Below are 23,644 nucleotides of genomic sequence, written 5' to 3' on the forward strand. Positions count from 1 at the left end.
CACCAGGGCCCTTTTCATCTTAAGTGTTTTCATTTTTTACTACTAATCATGTCAGGGAAAGAGATAACTAAAACGAGATAAAAAGGGTTTGGGGGCGCCTAGGTGGCTCAGCTGGCTAAGCCTCCAACTCCAGATTTCGGCTCAGGTCATGATTTCACAGTTTGGGAGATGGAGCCCTGCATCGGGCTCTGTGCTGACAGCGTAGAGCCTGCCTAAGGTCTCTCTCTCTCTCTCTCTCTCTGTGCCCCCCCCCACCTCTCTCTCTCCCTCTCTCAAAGTAAATAAACATTAGTTTGAATCAAAGCTTCAAGAAATAGAAACCGACTCCAACTGGCTGGAGTAAAAGGGCCCAGAAACATCTATGTCATGAGCAGGAGACCCAGTCCAGCTGGACCTCCGTCACACTGGAAATGGGAACTGGAAAGTGGCCAGAAACCAAGGTGTCTTCTCCCCCTGCTTCTCTCAGGGCCATAGGCTTTCTCTTCTCCTCTCTTTGGCCTTCATCTCTACATCTTATTCAGGGTCCCAACTCCAAATCCCAAGGGGGATCTTGATTGGCATAGGTTATCTTTTCCTGCCAGACCAGCTGCATCACTTAATTTTAGCATTATTATTTCTGTGTCTGACTGTAACATCTGAGACATTCATTTCAGGGGTCTTTTGAGATTAAAGCCCTAGATGTAACCAGGCATTTAAATGTGCAAAGAACTATACAAATGAGTGGAGTTTTTATTTTATAATAATATATAATAAATCATGGGATTTATTTACAGTAACAGTTACGTGAGAGGTTTGATATAGTCAAAAGAGCATGGGACTAAAATAGAGACCTGGCCTTAGACAAGTCACTTCACTGCTCTGAATTATAGGGATAATAATGGCCATTCTACATCAAGAGGTTCTTGGGTGATTCAGATGAGAGATTTGTTGAGAAAGCTTCTTACAGACACTGTCATTGTTACAGTCTTCTGTAGTTACAAAGACAGGTACTTTGAGTTAGGAAAGAATCGGGAATCATTTCTCAGCTACAAGCCCAACTGAAAAGGAAACACATTATCTCACTTGTCAGGTGGTCCAGAGGTGGGCCCCACCTCCAGGCACAAGACAGAGTTCCAGCTCCATTTCTCTGTGATTCACTTGGCTGTCCTCCTCCTTTTTTGTGTTGATTTTTTCCTCACACTGACTTGTCTCGTGGTCACAAGATGGCTGCCAGCAGACCAACAAGGGAGGCAACCTCTCTCCCTGAAAAACACAGACTTAAGTCTTTCCATTCTGTGTGTCTGACACAACTCGGGACACAGCCCGCCCTTGAACTAGGCGCTATCGCTTGGAGGGGGCCCCGTGTTGATAGGCTCAAGGCTGGGGTTCTGAAGCAATCGTCAGCAAGGGGGAGAAAGTATATATAACAATCCTTGGCTTAGACTTGGAATCAGGATCCACCCCAGGAGCAGGGATAGAGCAGCTTCCTCTAAGTCATCTGTGTGCATTTATTCTTTTTATCAAATTGGGGTTGTGTTAGGAAAGAGGAAGTGGAGAAGAGGTCGCTCTGCTTAGGCAACCATCAGCGTCCTGTCCGCAAAGCCTGCCTCAGAGCACATCTTCAAGTAGCCTGGTATATTCTTAGCAGCCAACATGGAGAAAAGGGAAACGCTCCCCTGCCTCCTTTGCCTATTTGGCTTGTACTTTTCTGTTGGTATTTCTTTAAGATAGAAGAAGGGATTGGAAAGAGAAGGAAAATAAGGAAAGGGAGAAAAACTACCATGCTTTCTGGCTCGCTCCTGTGTTCTCTCCCTCCCTCCCTCCCTCCCTCCCTCTCCCTCTCCTTCACAGAATCCTGGGGGATTGTAATAGTGACTGCTGGTGTCATGGCAACAGGAAATGCAGTGTTTCAGGCCCAGCCCAGAGGAATAGGATCTATGTAAAGGTTTATATGCAGATCGAGGCCACCTCCACATTGAAAAGACCCCTCCTAGGACCAGTCTTCCTTCTTCCAACCTCCCTAGATCAACCCACATCCACTGACAAACAGCTGAGGCTTTACATCAGGCAGAGATGGGGAAAGCAAAAGGCTGCACATGTAGCCTCTCCCCATTCAGAGATGTCTGCCCTCGGGGGATTTTTGGCATTTTGGAAATACAGCACAAGCCTCTCATAACTATTAAGCGTTTCCAGATGGACACTGGCTCTTTCTGCCTTGTGGACAAAGAGTACTGTTAGGTGCTCCCCCTTGTAGCATCATAGATCAGACAAACACCAGCACTGCATAAATCTTACACGCCCACTAGGGCAGATTTTCTGCAAGTGAGGGGCTCCAGTAAGCCTCTAGGGGGCTTATTAAAAATGATGAATGCAAAAATAATTTTTAAGTCTTCCATGTCTCCCTATTGCCTAAAGGATCAATTGCACATTCTTTAGGCATGACATTCAAGGCCAACATGGCCCCTTCTTTCCTCTCTAACAGTCTGATCTCTCGCCCAGCCTCTCAGAGCAGCTCCCAGTTCCTGAAGCTACTCAGTCCCCTGTGTCCTGTCCTCCCCTCCTCACTCATTGTGTTCCGACCTGCCAGTTAAACGAGTTCAAGCCCCTTCCAATCCCCATGCCCCAGGCCTATGTGACCATCCACACTTTTTGCCATCACCGTATCCTTGACAGCAGAGATTCTCACTTCTGGCTGCACAGGGGAGTCACCGGGGGAGCTTTAAAACAATATTGATACCAACTCAGAGCAATTACATCAGAACAGATGAAGGAAGCATGCTTATTACAAAACAGTGATTTGCCAATGCAGGGCTCTGGGCTCAGAATGCCTGCTGTGAATTCCAGCTCTTCTTCCGCAGCCTTGTGACCTTGGGCAGAGGACCTCTACAATTAAGGCAGGAAGGAGCCCCCACCTCATGGGGTTGTTGCAAAGATTAAATGAGCCATTATTGACACTTAGTATGTGCTCAGTCTGTGTTAGTTATGGTGAGGGCACATCAGTCTCCTTCTAGAAGACCCTAGGCAACTTGATGATGGGACCTGCATCTCGCTCCTCTCCGCCTAGCATGGAGCACACAATTTTTTTGGATGATTAAATGGATGCACGAATGAAGATGAATTTTGACTTGAGGAGATCACAAAGATTTACAAGAAAGAGGTGACCCATGAGCTGAACGTTGAGAGATGGAGAGGCTTGTGTAAGGCAGATGAGGAGCTAATCCAGACAGAGGAATAGTAAGCTCACGGGACACACGAGATGCTGAGGTGTCGTGTGTAGAGAAAAACCCTCCTCTGACTCCCAGGTGTGCTGGGGTCGGAGGAGAGGGTTATGGACAAGAACTGCAGTGTGATGGCTTGAAATCCCTCAATGAGGAAGCCAGGCTTTTATTCCACAGAGGATGAGTGGACTGTGAAGGAGGATTCTGAGAGGGTGAATGTACACTCGGACCCATGCTTCAGGAAGCTGATCCTCCCCAGCTGGGGGGAAGGATGACCCGGAACAGAAAGCAGAGAGCAAGGAATGGGTTGGGAGATGACTGCAGCTTCTCGTTAAATATCGATGTTATCTATGTTCAATCTTCCAAACAGCCTGTTTCACTAATTTCTGACTTATTTACATAGGGGCACAGAGTAAGGATTTCAACAGAACAAAACTGTCACACTCACTTCGGTCTCTCATCACCACTTACCGGGTTTTCTTTCTCTGAGGTAATCAATGTTATTGAGATAAAAAAAAATATATAGGAAAGTTCTATGGACAATTGTATGCCAACAAATTGGATAACCTAGCTGACGTGGACAAATTCTAGACACGCAAAGCCTACCAAGACATTGAAGGAAAAGTAAATCTGAATAGACCTGTAACTAGTATAGAGATTTAATCAGTAATCAAAAATCGCCTGACAACAAAAAGCCCTGGGTCTGATGGCTTCTCTGGTGAATTCCACCAAACATTTAAAGAAGAACCAATATCAAACCTTCTCAAACTTTTCCCAAAAACTAAAGATAAGGGAATGCTTCTTAAATCATCCTGTAAGGCCAGCGTTACCCAGAGCCCAAATTAGACAAAGGCACCACAGGAAAAGAAAACTACAGTGTCGCCTAACAATACAATATCCCATATAAATGTGGATGCAAAACTCTTCCACAGAATATTAGGAAATTGAATTCAGAAGCAGATTAAAAGTAATTATACAACATGACCAAGTGGGATTTACTCCTGGAATGGAAAAATGGTTGAACATGCAAAAATCGACTAATGTAATATACCATGTTAATAGAATAAAGGGAGGAAAAAACAAACATCATCTCAAGTGATGCAGAAAAATCATTTGGCAAAATTTAGTACCCTTTCATGATAAAAAATACTCAGCAAACTAGGAATAGAAGGAAACTACCTGAACATAATAAAAACCATATATGAAATCTTACAGCAAACCTCCTGCTCAATGGTGAAAGACTGAAAGTTTCTCCTTAGGGTCAGGAACAAGACAAGGATGCCCATCTGTTTTTACCACTTCTATTCAACATAGCACTGGAAGTTCTAGCCAGAGGAATTAGGCAAGGGAGGTAAATAAAATTCATCTAAAATGGAAGGAAGAAGTAAAATTATCTGTTTGCAGATGGTATGCTCTTATACGTAGAAAATCCTAAAGATTACACAACCAAATTGTTAGAATGAATAAATGAATTCAGCCAAATAGGATACAACGTCAACAGGCAAAAATCACTTGCATCTTTATACATGAAGAACATACAGTCTAAAGAGGAAATTAAGAAAACAATTCCATTTACAATAGCATCAAAAAGAATAAAATACTTAGGAATTAATTTAATCAAGGAGGCTAAAGACTTATACAATGAAAACTACAGAATATTGCTGAAAGAAACTGAAGGAGGCATAAATAAGTAGAAATGTATTCCATATTGATAAACTGGAAGACTTAGTATTTTTTTCATTTTATTATATATATATATTATATATAATACACACACACACACACACACACACATATATATATAGAGAGAGAGAGAGAGAGAGAGACAGAGAGAGACAGAGAGACAGAGAGACAGAGAGAGAGAGAGAATCCCAAGGAGACTGCACACTTAGCACAGAGGCTGATACATAGCTGGATCCCATGACCCTGGGTCATTACCTGAGCCGAAATCAAGAGTCAGATGCTCAACCGACTGAGCCACCCAGGTGCCTCTGGAAGACTTAATACTTTTACGATGTCAATACCAGGGCACCTGGGTGGCTCAGTTAGTTAAAAGTCAGACACTTGATTTCGGCTCAGGTCACGATCTCATGGTGGAGCCTGCTTAAGATTCTCTCTATCTCTCTCTTTGCCCCTCCCCCACTTGCAGGCATTCGCATGCTCACTCTCTCTCTCTCTCTCTCTCTCTCTCTCTCTCTGTCTCAAAAATAAATAAGTAAAATAAAGTCTATTTTTAAAAAGATCTCAATACTACCTAAAGCAATCTATAGATTCAATACAATACCTATCAAAATTCTAATGATGTTCTTTGCAGAAATTGAAAAACGCATCCAAAAATTTATGTGAAATCTCAAGGGACACCAAATAGCCAAAACAGTCTTGAAAAAGAAGAGGAGAGCTGGAGGACACACAGTTCCTGATCTAAAAGTAAAAAAACAAATTACTACAAAGCTATAGTAATCAAAGTAGTGTGGAATTGGCAGAGAAACATACATCGACAGAAACATACATGGAACAGAATAGAGTGCCCAGAAATGAACCCTTACATATATGGTCAAATCATTTTTGACCACGGTGCCAAGACCATTCAATAGGGAAAAGACAGACTCTTAAACAAATGGTGCTGGTGGGGCGCCTGGGTGGCGCAGTCGGTTGAGCGTCCGACTTCGGCCAGGTCACGATCTCGCGGTCCGTGAGTTCGAGCCCCGCGTCAGGCTCTGGGCTGATGGCTCAGAGCCTGGAGCCTGTTTCCGGTTCTGTGTCTCCCTCTCTCTCTGCCCCTCCCCCGTTCATGCTCTGTCTCTCTCTGTCCCAAAAATAAATAAACGTTGAAAAAAAAAAAAAAAAAAACAAATGGTGCTGGGAGAAGAGCATATCCACATGCAAAAGAACAAAGCTGTACCCTCACCTAACACCATAAACAAAATTTAACTCAAATGGACCAAAGATCTAAATGTGAGACCTAAAACTATAAAACTCTTAGGGGAAAACATACGACAAAAGCTGAATGACATTGGATTTGGCAATGATTTCTTGGATATGACACCCAAAGGCACAGACAACAAAAGAAAAATAGACAAATTAGTCTTCATGAATATTTAAAAATCTTGTGCATCAAAGGCACTGTCAACAAAGTACAAAAAAATGGGATAAAATATTTGCAAATCATAGCTGATAAGAGATTAATATCCAGAAAGTATACGTGACTCCAAGAATTCAACAAGAAAACCACCTGCTAAAAAACCAGGCAAAGGACTTGAATAGACATTTCTTCACAGAAGATCTCCAAGTGGCCAACAAGCACACAAACAGTTGTCAACATCCCCAACCATTAGGGAAACGCAAATCAAAGCTGCGACGAGATGCCACTTCACACCCATTAGAATGAGTACCATCGAAAGAAACTGAAAATAACAAGGTTGGTGACAACATGCAGATGCTAGACCCCTTGAGCGCTGTTAATGGCCACGTAAAATGGTGCAGCCATTCCAAAAACAGTATGGTGGTTCCTCAAAACACAAGAACATAAAACTACCATATGATCCAGTGATTTCCCTTTGAGGTATAAACAAAAGAACTGAAAGCAGGGTCTCTAAGAGATACTTGTACATCCGCGATCACGGCAGCATTTTTCACGATAACCAAAGTGTAGAAGCAACCCAAGAGTTCATGAACAGGTGAAAGGATAAGTAAAATGTGGTTTATACATACAATGCAGTATCACCCAGCACCAAAAAGAAAGAAATTCTGAGACAGGCTACAACGTGGATGAACCCTGAAAACATCATACTATTTGAAATGGGCCGGTCACAAAAAGACAAATACCGTATGATTCACTTAAATGAAGTACTTAGTCAAAATCCTTGAGGCAGGGGGCGCCTGGGTGGCGCAGTCGGTTAAGCGTCCAACTTCAGTCAGGTCACGATCTCGCGGTCCGTGAGTTCGAGCCCCGCGTCGGGCTCTGGGCTGATGGCTCAGAGCCTGGAGCCTGTTTCCGATTCTGTGTCTCCCTCTCTCTCTGCCCCTCCCCTGTTCATGCTCTGTCTCTCTCTGTCCCAAAAATAAATAAACGTTGAAAAAAAAATAAAATTAAATTAAAAAAAAAAAAAAAATCCTTGAGGCAGAATGCTGGTTGCCAGGGACTTGGGAGTAGGGAGAGATGGGGAGTTTTTGTTTAATGGGCGTAGAATTTCAGTTTTACAAGACAAAAAGAGTTCTGGAAATCGATGGCGGTGATGATTGTACATTATGAATGTGTCAACATTAACCTCTTACAAAACGGTTAAGACAGTAAATTTTACATTTGTGCATTTTAGCACAATTTTTAAATTGGAGGAAAAAAACCCGAAGAACCGTATAAATATAAGGTGATGTTATTATTTATTACCAACTCGCTCTTTTCTAAATCCAGGCAACGAGAGGTCTAATTAAGTTGGCTGGCTACTCCACTTACGTTAGTGTGTATTTTTATTTCACAATCAGGCTTCATTTGCCTCACCAGAACTTCATGTTCAGGACTCCATATTCCATCTCATGGCGCAATCCATAAATTCATGAATCAGTAACACATTCTTTTGGAAACTCCAGTTGTCTGGGTTTTGTTCAAACCCTGGTGAGCACATGAGGATTCAGGGCTCCAACATTACTGTGCACCACACAGTTTCGTGGCACTGGACAGTCTACAAGTACTGCTTAACAGCGGTGGCAGCCATCCTCATTTCCGGCCTCTGGAATGGCTAAGAGAGGGTTAGAGGTTTTTCAACACACATTTCAAAAAGGCACATTTATACTTTCTTTCAGTATATGAGTGAATGGGCCAAACAAGGAGAGAAATTGAAGTGGTAAGAAAGAGGCCTCAAAACATTGATTCCAAGAGACCAGAGTGATTCTAGTCCATGATGAATGAGTCAGCATTTGGGTGATAACTCCTACAGGATTAGAGTGTTTCCTGGAATCCTGTTTGTTTTTATCCACCCGTCCCAGCACGTAAAGGTCAGGTCCATCATGTCTCCTCAAGTTGTAAGACACAGATCTGAGAGCATTTCTCTCTGCAATCCATCTTCAGTTTGTTGACGATCAATAATGCTTATTGAGATATAAATCACATGCCATAAGATAACCCTTGAAAGTGTACAATTCACTGGTTTTTAGTGTATTCACAAGATTGTCGGTTTTCTTTTTTTATTTCCCAGGGAAAGGAGAAAGCCCCAGCTACTCACTCATTAATCCAACATGTATTTATCGGGCACATAAAAAAAAAATCGAGTAAAAAATCCTTGCCCTCATGGAGCTTGCATTCTAGTGGAGAACACAAACAGTAAACAAGTAAAATAAAGTATGTCAGTGGCAATAGTAACATGAAAAAAAAAATAGTGGGAAAAGGATAGGGTGTACCAGTTGGTGGTGGGTGGCAGAGGTTATGCTGGGTGGTAAGGGGATGTCTCAAGAGAAGGTAACATTTAAGCAAAGACTTGAAAGAAATGAGGCAGTAAATCATGTTCTGATCTTGGGGGAGGGGCATCCAGGTAGAGGAAACAGACCATGAGACCAAGTGTGTGCTAGAAACAGCCAGGAGGCCATTGTACTCAGAGCTTAACAAGTAAGGGAGAAAATGGGGAGAAATGAGGTCGGGGGGGCCAATGGTGCAAAATCACATAGGGTTGTAAGCCACTTGTCAAGACTTGGGCTTTGATTCGGAGTAACATGGGGAGCCACTTCAGAGTTCTGATTGCTGTGAGGATTGTGGAGTCAGAGGAAGAAGGAACTAGCCCAGTAAGGAGGCTGATTGTGATAACCAGGTGACAGGAGGCATGGCCTGGAGCAGATGGCAGTAGTAAAGATGATAAGACATGGTCAGATTCTGGATACATTATGAATATAGAGCCAACAGCCTTGGCTGATAGGTAAGATGTGGAGAAAGAGAAGCAGAAATCAAGGTGACCTGATAAAATCTGCAAAGCTGAACAGTAACAGCCAACTGGTGGGGCTGGGTTAGGTCGGTACAGTAGGGTAGCTTGATATACTGCATTTATTCCATAAAAAGTTAACGGTTTCGTCCTGAAAACATGTTAAGTGGCTCCGGAGCTTCTCAGAGTCAAAACAGTAAAAGACGAAAAAAATTTTTTTAATTGCTATCACCCTATTTCCAAAACATAACCCAGCTATTTAAGCATCAAATTGCCAAACTGACTGTATGTATGATTTTATTTCTATTTTGAAGCTAAGAGCCGTTATTTGCCTATTATGTAAACAGTAGTCAACAACTTTTATTGGGAAATTTAACACATTGCAATTGTTGCTGGCAATTAGCAAAATAATCCATTCCGTTTGAGGTTACTCTTGCTGCCTAATTTAATTGTCTGTAATAAAATCTTTCATATACTAAAAAGTTTTATTTAAGTTAATTGCATCAGGTACTTGTATTACTACCTCGACCATAATTTGATAATTGCTTTTTGTTAATAAAATCTGCATGGTACTGAATCTAAATATTGGGTATAAGCTTGCACCGGACCTAGCTAGTACTAGATGGTGTTCCCAATTCTCTACTTTGGTGGCTTCGTCATCAGCCATGGAATTTTTACACAGAAATCAACAAACGCTACAAGTCAGGGGCTTTCCCTGTCTCCCTGCCCCAGAGAATAACACCACTGGGGACCGCAGAGTGCAGGGTATGAATGCCAGATTTAGGCCACACAGCAATGGCACTGGGCAGAGAGCCATGCACCCCAGAAGACAGGGGTGCTTTATCACTGACATTGCTTAGAATTGCTAGCTTATAAAGGTAATAAAAAGCAGACCAACCTTAAGCGTTTAAATTCTTTCAGACAATGTTCTTCCTCACTGCCTGTGCCCAGGGCAGATCCTTCCTACCTACTCCACCTCCATTCCGGTCCTACTGACCACCCTGGTCACCAGGGATGTGACATTTAACCTTTCTAAGCCTTACTTTCCTGAAGGCATCATAAAATCTGCCACACTGGCTTATCGTGAAGATTTGAGGCAACAGAGTACACAGTATGTGCTCCATGTAATGAGTAATGGTAGTATGAACAAACCTTTTAGAGTTTCCTCATAGCCTCAAGAGAAGGAGGAAACCCCATACAGATCGATAGCATCTTCATATCCTCTATGCTAACCTCTGAGCTCCTGTCAGTGCTGTTCCTCCCCCAAGTGACCTTGGGGTCACTTCTCCCTATTTCTGCATGTCCAAACTGTTGGTCTTTCAAAGTTGATCAAATGCTACCACCTCTAGGAGGCTTTCTCTTATCTCCATGGCTGTCATTATCTCTCCTTTCTCTAAAATTCCCTGGCCTCCTAGGGAATCTCTGACAGTATCCCAGACCTACTGGATTAGAATCTGCGTTTTAACAAAATCTCAGGTAATTCCTATGCATGTAAGATTTAGCAAGTCTTGCTCTAAACCACGGGTCCTCAAATGTGTCAGCACATTGAAATTACCTGGGGGAGTTCTTAAAAACACAATGCTAGATCCCACCTTAAGAGATTTTGATGCAATTAGTCTGAGGTGCAGCCCGGACATCAGGGCCTTTTAAAACTCGCAGACGTGGGGCGCCTGGGTGGCTCAGTCGGTTGAGCGTCCGACTTCGGCTCAGGTCACGATCTCACGGTCTGCGAGTTCGAGCCCCGCGTCGGGCTCTGGGCTGATGGCTCAGAGCCTGGAGCCTGCTTCCGATTCTGTGTCTCCCTCTCTCTCTGACCCTCCCCCGTTCATGCTCTGTCTCTGTCTCAAAAATAAATAAACGTTAAAAAAAATTTTTTTTGAAAAAATAAAACTCGCAGACGATACTAATATGCAGCAAAGTTTGAGAACCACTGGTCTACACACGCCTCTTCTATTCCCTTATGGAGCCTGGCACACTTACTAACGTTATGGTTATTTGTATCTACACATGTCTTCCCACTTCTTTTAAAATATAAGTCTTTTAAGAAACCTTTATTAGTTCCATTTCCATCACTTCCTCCCTAATAATACCTAGCCATATAATAGGAATTTAATCAATATTTATTGAATGAGGAATGCATTGTTTACTTGTAATCCAAAAATGTTCTCTCAATATTATAAGTGTAGCTTTTGTCCTAATTTAAAGGCTGGTTGAGCATCTTCCCGAAATTGTGGAGTTACTTTGTCTTCGGTTCTAAGTAAAGACCAAACCTGTGAAGAATAGGGACTAGTGGCCAGCAGGGGTTCTGGGTACCAGTGAGGCTGGCCACTGCCATCTCTGTGGGCTCCTTAGAGCAAGCTGCCACTTAGAATCCTGAGACTCCAGGGAGCGATGCAAAACGAGGCAGCCCTCCCCGCCCCGCCGCCCCACTCCATGAGTCCAATTTCAGAACTCTTGGCTGAAATGTGACGGTGTTATTGTTTCTTCCTCTCCAGGGTGCCATTTTGATTTTTATGGGGATTGTTGTCCTCACTATGAAGGCATCTGTTATTGAAATGTTCCTTGGTAAGTACTTTTATATGTGTATCTGGATACACTTTTAACATTTTCCTAAAGTCCAAAGAATCTTGCCAAGAAAAGGTTTAAACCAAGACAGTGCATGTAAACAGCACAGTGTATCTTTTTATGATACATAGTTTGGAGGGAAGTTTCAGTGAGAATGTTAACTGTGGATCGAATTCAGGATATAAGTGTGTATATATTTTTGTATAAGGCAATGTATGTATTATATGTTTGTACATATTACACACATTTATATGCACATATCTGTGCATTCTTCAGCAACTAGCCAACATTGCAGATAGAGCACATTTACGGATTCTGAATTTGGGAACATTCTTGTTTCTTATTCCTCAAAAAAAAAAAAAATTATTATCACTAACATGACCTTACTTGTAACCACTGGTGACCCATACTTTTGGAGATGAAACCCTTACCCATTATCAGCAGGGAACACAATTTTGGGTAGGCTCTGGAGGAGCAGAAGCTCGCCCAGAAGAGAGAAGAGGGTTGACGGGTTTAGCTTTAAGCCCAAGGGTAATCTTCTAGTAATTTCAACCCCACTGCACCCCAACCATGTTGGATAGAGTGACCCCACGGATGGCTGTGATACTAATGCCAGGGAAGTGTGCAAAGCCCTTTCAGGCAGTCTATCTGTTCACTAGGGCTGCCACAACACAATACCACAAACCGGGGGGGGGGGGGGGGGGGGTGCTTCAAATGGCAAGATTTTATTCGCTCACTGTCCTGAAAGCTAGAAGTCCAAACTCAGAGTGTCAGCAGGCTTGGTTTCTTCAGAGGGCTGTGGTGGAGAGTCTGTTCCATGCCTCTCTCTCAGCTTCTGGTTGTTTGCCGGCCATCTTTGGCACTTCTTAACGTCACACCCCTCTGTGTGTGCATCTGTGTGTGCGCCCAAATTTCCCCCTTCTTATAACACTTATAATCCAACATATTGGATTAGAGGCCCAACCTAGTCCAGTAGGACCGCATCAGAACTTAAATCATTACATCTGCAAGCAGCCTATTTCAAAATGAGGTCATATTCGGTATTGGGGGCTGGGACTTCAACATATGAATCTAGGATGGACAAAATTAAACCCATAACATAGTCTGAATGTTCAAGGTCTGTGCAGAGGGCGTCTACACAGAGGCCCACCTGTGCAGAATTGGTAAATGGAAGAGAAAGAGGTAACACAGCTGAGAAGGCAAGAGGGCTTTCACCTGGTGGAAGGAGACTAGACTGGGAGTCGGAGGGTTCACATGGGTTCTGGTCCAGACTCCCCCACCAACCTGCTGAAGGATATTCACCTGGGAAACTCAGGCTCCTTCACTTGGACCTTGTCCTTTGAGAGGCTGCCCTCTCCCACAATCACTCGCCTGTTAGCAGGTTTCTTATTTAGGGCAGGTAGAGAGTCAGAAATAAGAAGGCTTTAGTGACTGTAAAACAAACAAAACAAGCAAACCCTGAGGCCATTTCATACTCAGCATGTCCCCTGCATCACAGAACCAAGAAGGAAGACTTGACTGTCCTTCCTGGTCCCAGCCTGACTCAGCCTGCCTTTCTGCAAAACTCTCTCCCCTCAGGGCTACTCATTCAGAAAGTGAGAAATCAAAGCAGACAAAGGAGACTCCTGTCACAAAATCCCCTCTCTGTGTCCTCACACGTCTGCCTCCCTGGCATCTCTCTTGTTCATCTGCTGGTCTCCATCCCAGGACCATTTCCCTGTCATGCTCCTTGGTACCCATGACAGCCTCCCTGCCCCAAATCCTGACCCCTCTAACTCCTTCTCTACCATACCCCAATCTCTCTAAAGCCCATGTCTGATCACCACTCTTGAGTTAAACTCCTCAGTATTTCCCTTTTGTCTTTGAGATGGGGTCCATATCAATTAAAGTGCCTTGCTTGTTGGGAAGGCCTTCCTGATATGGTCCTTGCTGTCTTCTGTGCTCCTTGCTCCCCACGGAGTCCACTCTGGCTTCCAGGGACCTGAAAAGTACTGACTTTCTCATTCCCCTGAGACTCACATCATTTCTCCCCTCCAGGCCTTTGACCATGCTGTTCCCCTTCCTGGAATGTTCTTCCTCTTGCCTCCATACCTCCCCAAGCCCTACTCGTCCTCAGAAAGCTTCCCTCAGCCCCTCATTTGATCAGGTCATCTTTCTAAGTGTGCCATTGCACCCTGTATTGATTCTCATCATAGCTGCATGGCATTTGCCTTGCCACTAGCCCAGGTCCCCCAAAGCTGTGAACTCACTGAAGGCAAGAGCTGGTGCATTGCCAGTGCTTGACACATCCCACCGGCACTCAAGAATAATCGTGAAATAAATTGTCCTCCTTAGGGATGCTGGATTTCTAAGGTATCAGAGCCCAACTCTGTACCCAATTCTGATGTGTGGGTTTTTTCACCACACAAGGTGATTCCCCAACACCAGCTGAATGTCCTGTAATTTAACTCAATTCTGACTCTACCTACCTGAAGACGGCGTCAAATTCAACAACTGCACCTATGGGGAGCAAGTGGTATACATGGGCTAAGACAGTAGCCAGCAAACTTGCGTTCTGGTTCCAACTTCTGCCCCCAAATAACTGCCGCTTTAGCCAAGGTGTTAACCTTGAACTTTGTTTCTTTTTTATAAAATAAAAGGATAACCTGCAAAGCTCCTCCCAGCTTTAATATTTGTGATCTGAAGCATAACTGTATGATTTATATGATTGTAGAGAGTAAGTTGTCCTGTCTTTGCTATGAAGCTCTGATTTATTTAATGCCAGATGTTTCATTGAGAACATAATCCCAAATTAAAGCATGGGGGAAATTTGAACTGCTTTAAAATGACCTGCCTCGTAAATCAGTTTTCAGGAAGGCATTGTGGACACTTAAAGAGAACCAGAGCTGGATAGTGTTTAAAGAGGTAAAAACAGATTGTAATCAGGAACTATTGCAGTAGAGGAGATCGCACTATAGAACTGGGCTCAAATCCAAATACAACAAGGAACATGGAGATTTCTATCCAAGCAGCAAGTCGCATGGGTCAGTGGATGGAAATTACTGAGTGAAGACATCAAGGGTGGGGGGTTCTTGCTAAAGGCAGACCAGGGCGATCAGGTATCAAGGGTGGAGGATTCTCTCTAAACAGGATTCTTGCTAAAACCGAGTGATGCAGAATCAACAAGGAGAGACAATGAAGCCCACGGTCAAAGGCCAGCTGGGAAGAGGGTCTGGAGGAGTTGAATTAAAGTTTGGTCAAGGAGAGAGTTTTTGTCAACACCACCAGAGTTAGTGTCTTCAGGGGTCCTGAAGGGATCTATCAAAAAGTTTATGGGCTAAAACGAGGCACTTCCATAAAAGTTCTCGGCACATAATAAGTTTTCAGTAAGTACTTCCTGATTTGGTCATTGATTAGATGTTCTGGCCCTTCATGTCTTTTCTTGAAAGTAAGTGAATTCTGATTATAATTCATTATTGATAGGGAGAACTGGGACACAAGTGCCTATTAATCATACCAATGATTTTGGAATGGACTTTGCATTATCATAAGCCTATATGATTTCAACATGACCCAATTATAAAACATTTTGCCTTTTTCTAATTGTAAAAGAAACATATTCTATATAAAATATGGAATACATATATGGAATACACTATAAAATGGGGAAAATATAGAAAATAGAAATGATAATTCCATCATTAACATTTTGCTATGTTATTTCTCTCTGCATATATTCTAACTTTGTCAAAATCATTCTTAAGTTTAGAACTGAGCACTTGCCGTTTAATATTCTTTAACACATCATTTGTAATAAATGCTCAGGATACCCTATTGTTGGGATATTTCCAACATTTCATTATTTCCAGATTGCCATTATATATAATGCTGTAATGGACATTTGTTTACCTCACTTTTTATCTTTATCTCTAATTATAACTTGGGATATATTCCTAGGGGCATATTTTCTAGGACAAAGAATAGAAATATTTTTAAGGCTACTGACATATATTGCCAAATGACTTTCCAGAATGACTGTACCTGCTTAGACTTTACCAGCAGTGTACCTAAATGCCATCATCTCAAATCCATGCCAAGATTAAGTATAATCTTCTATTCAATATTTACTGACATGATAAGAGAAACTATCATGTTTGGCTTTACCTTGCATTTCTTGTCATTAATGAGACCGAACATCATTTTAAGCCAACTCATTTGTATTTATCTATAAGCTATCTGGATGATAATTTATTTAAATTGAATTTTAAAACAATCACACCTCAGCCCTCTCAACTGTACTCATGGCTACTCTAAAGAGGAAGAGAGTGAGAAGTGGGGGGAAATCTTTTCTTTGAAAAAGTAATGTCAACAGTTCGTTGGTTTGGTAATTTCAAGCACTACTATCAAAAGGTGAGAACCGTATTCCCTTTATTCAATGTTACTCAAAACTAGAATATTGAATTTTCAACAATTGAGAAGTATTGCAACAAATTTCATAAACCATGATTGCCTTGGAACTTTGGCCTCTAGATTTAACATCCTCAGGCCTTCTAGACACTAATGGCCTCCATAGCCCGGTGACTAGCTACTCCTACAGAAGGGATTGGCTTTCAGACCTGTGGTCCACTTTGTCCTCGGAAGTGAGTATTGGCCATCCATCCCTTATTGGTCATCCATCCCTGCGCTCTGCCTGACTTCCTAAGAAAGGCAACACAAGACTGATTTTTCTCTTTCCCAAATTCAACAGTCAATTCACCATTTCCAGTGCAGGGAGGGAAGCCTTATATGTGAGGAATGAAGACTTGCTCCAGGGCACAAGCACATTTGCAGCCTTATTGACCAGCCCTCCCCTTGAGGAGTGGTTTCTGGAGAGTTTTAATTAACAAGCATCTAGGCCAAGGAGAGGGCCTCTGCGTTCCATTGAAAATAATGACTTTATTAACCACTGTGGTAAAACTGAGCCCAGTTATGCATGTTTTCAGCCTGGAGGGTCATGGGGGAGCAAATGCGAGTGATGGGGTGGTCTTACCGATGTATTTATAGTCCTAATGATACAGAGACTTGTAAACCACTTGCCACAGGCACACAGACCTGGGAGGACAGTATTTGGTTTTCCACAAATATTGATATCCAAATGTATTACTTACTATTTCATTTACTCCTTCTACTTAATTTTCTTCTATATACTTATTTAGTACTTGCTTTTTTTTTTTTTTTTAAATATTCTAGGGCTCGTTGTTTTCGTGGATAAAATGAAGATGTGTCTTTGCACAGAGTTCAATGACACAGAGACCACTATAAAAATTAGACCTCCAGGACACTCACACCCACCCAAACCCCAGAAGTAAATAACACGTAAAAAATGTCTGCCTTCATTCCACCTGGCTCGACTTCTGGGTCTCATTCAGTTCTCTTTCATGTGTCTGTTCTTGCAGGATATGGTATGTCAACTGTCCAGGCCTCCGCTTAACATTAAAGGTCGAAACTGGGGATAATTCAAGGGCTGTACCATTGGTGCAGACTAGCTAATCACAAGATAAATACAAAGTTTTCTTAACGAATGCTGGTGACATTTTCCTTCAAAGGTAGTTGCCAATTCAAGAATTCCTAAGTCCATGTATGCTTACATTGAGCATCTGAGTTGTGTTACACACACACACACACACACACACACGGCAGGAAGTAGAATGCCTGTTTTGATTACTCTATCTCTCCATGTTTACCTCTGGAGTCCCAACCCCATCCACAAAGTGAGTTCTCAAAAACGTGGCTAAAATAGAGACGCGGGAAACAGTACCAGCTTTGGGTGGGTAGGGTAGAAGGGAGACCTAGAGAGGAAGGAAGGAGAATGGAGAATTGACCAGCCTTTTGAAGGGAAAACATTGCTTTTCTATCTGCAGGTAGAATTCACATTGGTAGAGACATGAGCGTTTTCAGACATTGCTAATAAAAAAAAAATGCTATGAGAAATATTCATAATACATATTGAAATTTTAAGTGGGCATGTCTCTCAGACAAGAAATCCTGTTTGGAAATTTATTTAAAGGAAATAACAAAGGATCCGTGTGGAGATGAAGCAATTTATATTAAATCAGATGTTAGCTAAATTCTGATACATCCATACAGTGCAATACCTTGCCCACACTTAAAATTATTGTGAGAGGCACATTTAATGACATGAAAAAGTGTTTGTATATATCCTCAAGTAGAAATAAGTTATAAAACATTGTAAACGGTGTGAGCATGATCAAAGGTTTGTTTGAGCACCTGCATGAATAAGTACACATATAGAAAAAAACCCAAAAATATTATACTCTTGTGTTCATCTATATTTATATTTTCCTTACTGTTCTTTGTGTTTTTTACATCCTTCAGTGAGGAACGTGTACTATTTTGGAAATAAGAAAAACTGGCCAATGTTATTTTTTAAAAACACAAGGCTCAAACTGGTAACGTGACTTCGAATTAAAAAGGAGAGAGTTCCCCCCTCCTTCCTCTGGTGTTACACCTCCTTAAGACAGCCGTCTCCAAAAGCTGTTCTATTCCTGTTTCTGAGGGGAAAGGCCACCTACCTGCAGTTGGCCTTGATGGGGCACAGAACCAGGTGCTGCACCAACAGGGGACACCCAGGTCACACCTAAGACCCTGCGACCAGTCCCCCTCTTCTCCCCAGTCCCCCTCCTCCTAGTTTACCTTTCCCTGCCAACCCTCCCTTTCTCACTCGCATGCACATGCGCAGACATGCACACAAGCACACAGGCATGCGCATGCGCATGGAGTTCTCCGACTAGAGGGGAATTAGCCATTTGGAAACTGAGTGTGGACCGGAGGAAAGAGCGCCAGCAGAGCTTGGTGCTCATCCTTCCTCCATCATTTATTTCTGCACCAAGCAAAGAGTAGACTTCTCCAGGCCCACATTTCCTCCTTTGGAAATGAAGAGAGGGGAGTTGATGTGGTGAAATGTGAAGAAAAGCAAAGGGCAGGTATCCAAGAGATGTTTTTGAAAGGCCTGTTTCCGCGGAGGACAAAAACACAAACTAATCATCTTATTTCCCCGACCTTCATTTAAGGGAAAATTAGTTCCACCAATGAGAATATTTTAACATGGGATCGAAGCAAAGATAAGGGTCAAAGGAAAGTGTTTAGGTAAAATGATACTGATTAGGTTTTCTTCAATTTTCTTTTTCATGTAGTTTTGCTGGCGACTGGAATACACTCAAATAAAGACATGACAAAGAAGATTAAAAGGCCCAAGTTAAGTAAGTAAAACTGCAGTTCCTTACTAGCATAAGACTTGTATCTCCCGTGTATTGGGCTGTTATGCTTGTTTCAGATAATTTGGAAGGTTTGGGGTTTCTTGGTCTTCCTTCAATTACTTTGCATTCAGTCTAATTAGTAGTAATTATTATTTACCGCCTACCTCATTCCACAAAAGCATCTGAAATAGGAGCGCTGATTTTAGGGTAAAAGATATGTGGTCCCATCATATTGGAAAATTTCAAAATGTACATACAAAGGCCGGGCAACATTAAGTCTCTATGGCTAAGCTGGAGTAGCTAGTTTCTTGCCATTGAAATGCTGTCTCAATTCTCCATACCAGAAAATTGAGTCTGGCTAATGCAAACATGTTCACCTTCCAGCATGCTCTGGGATAAGAAGGTAAATCTCACAGAAAAGCGCATAAGGTTTCACACCTCATCAGTGGAAAGAGGAAAAATAAATTTCATTTTTGGATAATCAGTTAAAATTAGATGACAGAAAACCCAGAATAACAATTGCTTAAATAGGAGCAAAGCTTCTTTCTCCTGTAAACATAGTCAGTTTGGGCTTTTATGGAAGGTTTACAGTCTCCAGGGACCTGGACCCCTTCTGTCTTGTCATTCTGCTCTCCTCAACATGGCTCTCAACTCATTGCCCAGAATGGGTGCCCCAGCTCCATCCATCACATCCACATTCCTGTCAGCAGGAAGAGATGAAGAAGGACACATACCCACCCCTTTAAAGATAAGTCCAGCAAGTGAAATACACCACTTCTACTTAAATGTCATTGGCCAGCTTTAAGGAAGAATGGGAAATGTCTTCATTTCAAGCATCCACATGCCTAGCTAAAAGTAAGGGATTGTATTACAGGAAAGAAGGAAGAATGGATATTGGGAAATCACTAGCAGGACAGGACATAGATGGAAAATCTCACACTCCAATACTGTAAACACGCTCAGATATCTGGATCTAAATTTGTGCATTTGATGGAGGCCTAAGTGAAGGTATATTTATAAAGGACCATGAAAGAAATGCTGTAGATATAGTCAATGTTCTGTGCTTCCCACAACTGAAACTTCTTCACAGGCATTAAATTTAGATGCTGGCAATCAGCAACATTAATAATTTGAAATAAAAGAAAGATATTTGCTTCACACACCATTCTTTTTCCCTTCTGCTCCTTTAAACCCTCCATGTGGGATTTCCTGTTGAAATGAGACCAAAAGAGCAGCCATCCACAGCCTCCAAGCCTAAAATCCTAAAAAGGAATCAGTTGTTTATTTATTCCTGTCGGTACCAAGAGCCAAGAGAATCAGCCCAGGGGCAGATGTGTGTTCAAAACAATGATTGGGTTAATATGGAGACAAACGCACACCCAAGTATGAATTCCTTTGGGCTGTTTCCAGTATCTTCATTAACTCATCTACAAAAATCATGAAAGGCTCCATGATTACCATGACAACAGTTGTCAGTGACTATGAAAGCCTGTGCTAAATGACCCAAAGGCAAACCTCTTTGAGAGATCTCAAATGGATTAGATTTCTGATATGCTAAATTCTAACCTTATACTCGAAATCTCCCTGGTGATGCAGCACATTTGAATCAATACATGCAAGAGACCTTTTCTCTAGCTGGAAACCCTGGCACAATGATGAAATAAGGGGGGTAGGGAGATGGGGATACAGTGAAGGTAATAGGATATTCTCAAACCATGGCAATGTCTGATTCTTTACCTCAGGAGTATTTCTAAATGACAGTCTATATGGCTTGAGGCCAAAGTCATTTTCATGTTTTCTTTTCGCTGTTGTCAGTCTGCCACTGGGGTAGGTGACTGATGGCAAAGAGGCACTCCATTCATTTGATCAGTGTTTATTGAGTGCCCACCAAGTACCGGTTTCTATGTTAGACACCCAGATACAACAGCGATTGAGACTCAGTCTTTGCCCTCACAGAGCTCAAAATCTAGGGAGAAAGAAAGGCAAGTCACCAGGCAGCTAAACGTACTCCAAGAATGTGGAGAAGAGCTGTATATCTGGGAGGGCTTCCTGGAGGAAGCACCACACCTACACTGATATGTGAAGACCGACTAGGTATAGACCAGGCAAAGGTGAGAAGAGAGGGATGCAAGCAGAGAGAAAACAGCACGCTTAAGGCCTGAAGAGTGGAAAGAGCTAAAAAGTAGTTTGATGTGACTGAAACATAGAGTAGGAAGTGAAGGTGTTGAGATAGGAGGTGAAGGACTAAACAGGCGTGGGATCGTGGAGAGCTTTGTTACCGTGCCCGGGAATCTGGACTTCCTTATGAGGGCTATGGGAATATCTCAGCGCACATTATTTTGGTTGCAACCAGCATAACTCCAAAAGGGATTTTGGCAGGACGTGGGTGGGGGGTTGGTAGCTGGAACTCGCTGGAACCGCACTCCAGACGAAAAGTCCCCAAGAATGAGTACCTCTGCTTCTCTATGCATGTCTGCCTCACTGTCTCCCTCTCCCTCTCTCTCCCTGGTCCTCCCTCTCCCCCTCCCTTTACCCACTCTGCACATGGTGTCTGTCAATACTGACTCCACATTCTTGGGAGATAGAACCTAATTGCATCATCCCAGGCGGCAGGGTGGTTCTCAGAGAAGAATAAAGTAGTTAGGGTTGTGCTGGGGAAATAAGACCATCCTGCCAAGAAAAAAAAAAAAATTGAAAAAACACAAAACTCTTTCTGCCAACAAATGGAGAGAGAGGAGAGAGCATGCAGTTTGTTGGTGAGGGTACGGATTTACATGCATATACGGGTACAGTGAAAGCATCCACTGAGTCTGCCCAGCACTTCACACGAAGGTCTACAGTGAAGTAGGAGGCACGACAATTACATTTTCTCTCATCTCCTTGAGAGGTGAATGCATGGACTCCGTGGTCGTCTCCCCTATACCTGGACAGCCCCGAGCTCCTTCTAGAAGTAAGTATTTACGGATCCACAGGTCAGAAGGCTGAAGGCCTTGCATCATAAGATCAAAAGGTGGGCCTTTTTGGAGCCCATATTCCCAGGAGACGCTCAAAAAGGAGGAGGTGGGGAGGAGGTGGTCTCCGACCTCTTCCCCAAGGAAAATGTTGTTTCATTTCCAGCTCAGCTGACACCCCAAAATGTATCTTGTAGGGAGCTACTGAAGGATTTTAGGCAGAAAAGGGAAATCATAAAAGCAAGACTTTCAACCAATCACTTTGGCCTCGGTGTGAGAACGAACTGGGTCAGTGATGCTCACAGTGTGCTCCTGGACCAGCCGCACCAGCAGCACCTGGGACCTTCTGCCCCACCCCGCCCAGGCTGCTGACATCAGACATACGAACGCCAGGTCCCAGCCATCCATGTTTTAACAAGCCCTCCTGTAATCCCAATGCCTGGTGAAATTTGAGAACCCATGAAGTAGACAGACATCCCAGATATGACTTGCAAGACAGACTTGCAGATATGATTGTAAAACCATGGGTACTCATCAGTGCCCTCTGGCCCCTCTTCGGGCCAGCCCTCCGTTGGCACCAGTGCCCATTCAAGGCTAACAAGAAGAAACTAATCTTAGAGTTTTGGTGAGTGGACACTGACCCCTACGACCCATGCAACGCTGCTCTTGACTCAGTGCCCACGACTTGGTGCCACAGGCTGGCAGAGCCAGATTGGAAATGCAGGTCTGTGTGAGGTTCAACCCTAGATGCTTTCTTAGTGCCTTCTGCCAAGCCAGCCAGGGCTTAGGAACGAAGTATCTGTTGCCTGGAGACAGATGAGGGGTGTGGGATGACTACAGGCTGACCAAATAGGAAATAAAGTAGAAGAGACATGGAGAGAACAGGAAAAGGAGGAACCAGCTTGGGTGTCTTCCTTTGGTCTGGCCAGAAGCCATGTGCCATACAAGTGCATCTATTCTGTCTACATGTAGACTTTGCTTTCTCTCCTTCGTCTTCTTTATCATTTCTTTTTCTTCTCATCTCCTTTTCCTTTTTCCATTTCTTTGGTCTTCCTATGGCTCCCCAGAGGCCCTCATGGATATCACTTATCTCCGTTGGGGGCCCTTCAGACCAAGAAGGTATTACATGTTGAAAATAATCTGGCATGGGAGTCTTACAAAAGGGAAAGCAAAGGTTAAAAAAAAAAAAAAAAAAGAAATGGGAGAAGCTCTTACAAACTTATTCTTCGCTCTTATGCATGACCATTCATTTCAAGCTAATATTTTGCTTTCATGTACACAATTGTATTAGGCACAATGTAATTTCAGCACGCTTGGCTTATCACATCACTTCATTTTCTAATCAAATCAAGTCTGACTCCAAACTGCCAATTTCCAGGGGCTGAGAAATTAAAATGTCATCATTACAGGGGCTTCCTCCCTCCCCGCTCCAGTCCCTGGAAGGCTTATGCAATCTACAGTATTCAGGGAGCTCCCGTGCCCTGCTCAGTGTCCAAGCCCATGTTATCTGTAGAAGTTGGGCACTCCATTGTTTTCTGAAATGTGGGATCTTGGGAAAGATGGCGGCAGTCCCAGGAATAAGGATTCACTGTGAGGGGCACCACACCAGGTATTGCTCCCAGATGATTTTCCTCCAAGGCAGCTATTAGGGAACAGAGACATTTCCCCCACCGAGACCTATCTGCCCACTCCCACCTTCCCAGTCTTGGAAGATCATTTCCTCTCCATCACTCTTTGGGCTGACCAAGCTCAGTGCTCTCAAACAGGGGGGATTTGGAGAAACGAATTCC

The 23,644-nt window shown here is 43.0% G+C and overlaps 1 protein-coding gene across 1 annotated transcript in view; it reads left to right on the top strand.

Annotated features, from left to right (window-relative positions):
- The window catches only part of VIT (vitrin), a 106,203-nt gene that overhangs the window by 12,085 nt on the left and 70,474 nt on the right, over positions 1 to 23,644 (top strand). The window contains exons 2-3 of the mRNA XM_086700361.1: positions 11,599 to 11,668; positions 18,841 to 18,906. Of these exons, the coding sequence (XP_086556487.1) occupies positions 11,617 to 11,668; positions 18,841 to 18,906 (118 nt within the window). The 5' untranslated portion in view covers positions 11,599 to 11,616. The remainder of the gene's footprint in view (positions 1 to 11,598; positions 11,669 to 18,840; positions 18,907 to 23,644) is intronic.

Source organism: Puma concolor, chromosome A3 (genome assembly GCF_028749965.1).
Source record: "Puma concolor isolate L17-30 chromosome A3, mPumCon1.1.hap2, whole genome shotgun sequence".
NCBI classification, from domain to species: Eukaryota; Metazoa; Chordata; class Mammalia; order Carnivora; family Felidae; genus Puma; species Puma concolor.